Here is a 5,336-nt window from a genome sequence, read left to right as displayed (position 1 = left end):
CTTATTACCTTCTTTGTGTTTTCTCCCTTCGATGTATTTGTCGAGGAGGCCTTGCCAAGCCAGTCTTTCTAGTAGATCTTTAGCTATCACGCACTCATCAGTTGTATGTCCATACTTCTGATGCAAAGCGCAGTATTTGCTTTTGTCGACAAAGCTCTGATCTTGGTAGTTTCCTGCCCTTGCTGGTGGTTTTATAATCTTAGCGCTGAGGATTTCTTTAATTATCTTTTCCCTCTTTGTGTTGAATTTGGTGTAGTTGTCAAATTTTGGAGTCAGTCTGAAAGGTTTTCTGGAGTCTTTGATATTTGCCGACCTTGTGGCTCTGTCATCCTCTCTCTTTGGTTGTTTTCTCTCTGTTCTTTTGGCTTCGCGGAGCTCTTCAATCTCCATCTGTCCTGCTGCCCTTTCTCGAAATTCTTCCAGTGTCTTTGGCTTAGTTACCACGATTGTTTCTCTGAATTTTCTAGGTTGGAGTCTGGCTTTCAGGGCATGCTGGTGGACGGCGGGATCCAGGTCGGGCATCTCCATTGTTGCTTCTGCAAATCTGGTCAGATAGTCTTTCAAGCTTTCCTGGGGACCTTGGCGGATGGTGCCGAGGTAGTCCGATCCGTGTACATATATCCGTGCTGCAGCAAAGTAGTCTATGAAGGACTTTGCCAATTCCTCAAAAGAAGAGATTGATCCTGCAGGTAATTTTGAAAATCAAAGTAGAGCAGCGCCATCAAGGTAAGTAAAACCTGCAGGTAATTTTGAAAACCACAGCAATGCAGCGCCGTCGAGGTATGTGGGGAAAGCTCTACAGAACAGGTTCGTTGTTAGGGCCATTAAAGAACATCATAGATTGAAATTTCTTAATATGAGCCCGGGGGTCACCAATCCCCTTATACGGCTCGAGTGAGGAAGGTAGTGTGAAATATTTTGGCATCTGATAATTGGTGATCTCCTCGGAGAATGGGTTGTCCAAGGTCAGTTTCTCCTTTGGTGGGTCGACACTTAGTAGGTCTACGTTGCCTTTTCCTTTGGAACCATTCTCTTCACGTTTACTAGCGTTGTTTTGGGTGGATAGTTTAGCAAGTCTTTTGACTTCTGCTTGCAGCTCGGCCATCTGGGCTATGAGTTCGGCCTGAGTAAGTTGGTGAACTCCATTATCGGTCATGTTCGAAGGTTGGGGAACCCTGCGTAGAAAAGAAATACAAAGTGCGATATAGAAAAATAGTGGGGTTAAATTAACTTTTCCGGCCCCACGGTGGGCGCCAAATGTTCCGTTCAGCTTCGGCCGAGGTATATGTCTTCAAGCGAGGCTATCTGCTTTAGGGAAGAGCTATAAGTCGCCTCGAGGGTGTGCTCGGAATTAACCTCGGCACTTGCGAAACACGGCGGCGGGAGCACCTGCAAAAAGCACTCCGACGCTCAAGTTAGAAGAGTATTCGAAATGAAATGAATAAGTGAAAGTGAGAGTATATCGTGACCTGAGCCTTTGTGAGTTTGCTTAGTTCTATTTTATAGACGAGTAGGGGGGTTTTTCCGATATTCTTGGTGAGTTTGTTTGTTAGTAACGGGCTGAAGATAGGATCTGACATGTGTGTGACGTGATCAAGTTACGTTTGCCAAGATATTTGGTCGGTTAGCTGAGAAGGATAGCTGTCAAGTTTTTAGGGGTACACATCAATAACTAATAAAGCTCTTAGCAAGGTATGAGAACTGGAAATCCTATCCTAGTTATCCTTATCAGTTGTGATGAGAATTGTTTATTGCTCCCACTTAGTTAACTCTTACTAAATAAAAGAAAGTCAAGTGGACTAATCAATGAGATTCCTCAAGTCCTAGTCAACTCCTATGGAAAGACTAGCTTTAGAAGGATCCAAATCAATCAGCAAATTCCAATTAACAAGCAACAAAGGAGTTTGATAACTCAAGTGTCACCAATTACTCAACCAAAGCTAAGAATGTAAAAAGCTATATTAAAATCATAAATATGAAATACCTCAATTTGCATTAAATATAAAATCAAATCTAACATTGGAAGGTTCATAAACCAAATTGGATAAGAAAAGAATCAACAAGAAAAATAGAATAAACTAGTAAGCTAGAACAAATAAAGTAGAAGAGAAATTAAATTAAAGGAACATTGAACCTAGAATGGAGAAGAAGTAAACCTAGCCTAAGAGAAATCCTAAATCCTAAAACCTAAGAGAGAGGAGAGAGCCTCTCTCTCTAGAAAACTACATCTAAACCCTAAAAATTGTGAATATTGAATGTATGATGAATGAATGAATGGATTCCCCCACTTTGTAGCCTCTAATCTGTATTTTATGGGCCGAAAACTGGGTCAAAAATAGCTCAGAAATTGCCCCCAGCGATTTCTGATACGTCCAGCACGCGGCACTGTCACGCGTATGCGTCGTCCATGCGTACGCGTGGATTGAATTTTCTCCAGGCCACGCGTGCGCGTGATCCACGCGTGCACGTCGCCTAACAGCTTGGAAACTATGGCAAATTATATATCGTTGAGAAGCCCCGGATGTTAGCTTTCCAACGCAACTAGAACCGCCTCATTTTGACTCAAGTTATGGTCAGTTAATTACGAAGAGGTCAGGCTGGACAGCTTAGCAATTTCTTCAACTTCTTGTATTCCTTCCACTTTTGCATGCTTCCTTCCATCCTCTAAGCCATTCCTGCCTTATAAATCATGAAATCACTTAACACACATATCACGGCATCGAATGGTATAAAGGAAAATTAAATTTTGGTAATTTAAAGGCTTGGGAAGCAAGTTTCCAATTATAGAACAAAATTAGGAAGGAAAATGTAAAACCATGCAATTTATATGAACAAGTGTGCAAAGACTTGATAAAAACCACTCAATTGAGCACAAGATAAACCATAAAATAGTGGTTTATTAATAACCATCTTTGTTGGAGTAGTTCTATCTTTTCGGATAGATAAGTGTTCCCTTTATCTTGGGGGTTTGTTAGGATCTATCTTCTAGATGAGGTAAAGCCAGTTAGAGAGGCTTACGGAGGCAGGCACTTGTTTAGTCAAGTAGAACTGGACCTTTATGTTTTTGTCCGACTTCTTTAAAGAGGTTGGGTTTGTAGTAAGGTCCACCTTTAAAGGTGGCCCTTTCATCCTTGTTGGGCCTGGCTTTTATCTATTGGACTAGGATATGAACAGATTTCAATTTATGATTTGATTGAATGTGCTATAAAATTTTAGTACCATTAATGGTGTTAATGCTAATTTGATTATATTTAAAAAGAATTAACCATCAAAAGAAAGATAAGAGAATATGAAAAGATTTGATGTTGCCAAACAAAAAAGAAAAGTATTATCAAAATTATGATAATAGTTTGATAGCAACAGCTAGTGAAGTCTCGGATTTGGCTATAAAAAGAAGATGAGCCTTTAGAAAAACTCAAAGAGAAAATTCAGAAATCATACACTGTATGTGAGAGCGTCATTTTTCTTCATATGGCCTCAATTTGATATATTCAATTTTTTGTTTTGAGTCTTCGTAGCATACAAAAAAAAGTTTATGATTCTGTGAAAGACTATATTTAAAAAGTCTATGATTCAAAAGATATGAGTAAAGAAGAAAAACTAAAATAGTTTCAGATTAAGTTTGTCTTGAATTTTTGTTTGGTCTTGGCGATTTGGTTTGGTCTTAGCATTTGTTTGTGAAGTATAGAATTGTTGCTTCGTTTATCTTGGTGTCGAATCGATTCGGTTCGTTTGTCTTTATCTTGGTCTTAGCATTGATGATTATAGTCTTGAAATCGATATAGTGAAATTTCACCATTATTGTGGTGGAGACTGGACGTAGACCTCATTGCACTTCGAAGTTAGACCAGGATACATATTGGTGTCATTCTCTGTACTCTTCTTCTTTATTCTTCAGCAGTTGCAAGAGACTAAACAGAAAAATCTCTTGTTAGCTCAGTAATGTGCTTCAATTTAAAAAGAGTGTCTTAATTCTGATTCTCTTTTCTCAACAAAGTCTATAAAACCTTTAAAAAGAAATAAAAAAAATCAAAGATACATCTTGAATTCCTTTGCATTGCTATCAACAACTAAAAAAACCACCATTATTCTATTTTTTGTAACTATCTTTTTGTAACTTTTAAATTTTAATAGACCTCATAATAATTTCTCCTACACCTACTTGATGATTTGCTTTGAAAGATTTTTTATTCCTTTTCAATCAAATATTCTAAATCACGAGCACTTTTTACGACTTTTGTTTTTCATTAACACATTCAACTTTTAAATGTTGCTTTATAATGTCCGAGATGATCTAACTACAACTGACATCAAAAATCCAAACACACTGCAACTGCGAAGAAAACTCAAACAATAAACAAGTATATAGTTTTAACATCCTTACTACATATATCACATCCATATTATCATTGTGTTCAATAATATCTAATATATTTAATTTATCTTTAAAATTAGCTCTATTGATCAATAGTAACCAAGTAAAAAATTCAACTCCGTATTGGCATTCCCTCCTCATGTGACTCCGTTATATTTAGGATGCATAAAAGTGTACAGAATAAAGCTAAAAAATAAAATTATTAAATATTACTCAGATATAAGAGAATAAAGATATAAATAAACCAAAGAAAAACCCACGGGGATAAATTTCTGAACCAGCAGATATCATTGGAGTAGAAAATACAATTTAGTAAACAAAATGAATGTAGTAACTAGTAACTAATCCAAAAGAAATATTTACGGGACAACCATTAGCTTAGAGATAATTTCTAGTAAGCAAAATTATACGAGATAAATTGGCTAAGCTTAAACATATAATAAGCGCAGCCATTATGTTGGGGTTTTATAAAATACAGAAGCTAAAGCTAGATTATCTCTAAAACTGCATTTGTACGGCTTCTACAGCTAGTCTTAACTATTCTCTACAATACTTAAATCAACTAAAGGTTCTAGATTCCTAATATATACAAGAGAGATGGGACAAAAGGGGAGAGGGGGCACAGAAACGGTTCACCGCTTTGAAAATACTACCAAGACCAGCATGGACATAGAGACTACTAATTTGAATCCAGATGTGTCCCAGAAATTCTGTTGATGATGATGCTTTTCTGCATCCTCGGGTGCTCTGTGTTGTTTTGCTGCTAATTGATCTCTCAGTTCTTTAATTGCTTTGTCCCTCCTTTCTCCCATCTGTACAATGAAATACTCTCACCGTTACATTTGTGTAAATATCTAACTTGTTTAAAATCTCAAAGAAATAATTAAAAAACACTTTTCTTTATAAATGGCAGAGGCCTTATGAATATGAAAAAAGGTTTGTGCATTTGATCGAAGTTTTT

General features: G+C 37.0%; 1 protein-coding gene across 2 annotated transcripts in view; it reads right to left on the bottom strand.

The window, feature by feature from the left end:
- Nucleotides 4,641-5,336, bottom strand: part of LOC107619098 (myosin heavy chain, cardiac muscle isoform) — a 5,825-nt gene continuing 5,129 nt past the window's right edge. For both annotated transcript variants that reach the window (XM_016321316.2, XM_016321317.2), the window contains exon 6: nucleotides 4,641-5,187. In XM_016321316.2, the coding sequence (XP_016176802.1) occupies nucleotides 5,008-5,187 (180 nt within the window). In that variant the 3' untranslated portion in view covers nucleotides 4,641-5,007. The remainder of the gene's footprint in view (nucleotides 5,188-5,336) is intronic.

This window comes from Arachis ipaensis, chromosome B09, assembly GCF_000816755.2.
Source record: "Arachis ipaensis cultivar K30076 chromosome B09, Araip1.1, whole genome shotgun sequence".
Lineage (NCBI taxonomy): Eukaryota > Viridiplantae > Streptophyta > Magnoliopsida > Fabales > Fabaceae > Arachis > Arachis ipaensis.
Note: the sequence above shows the minus strand (reverse complement) of the source record. Positions and strands in the feature narration are given on the sequence as shown.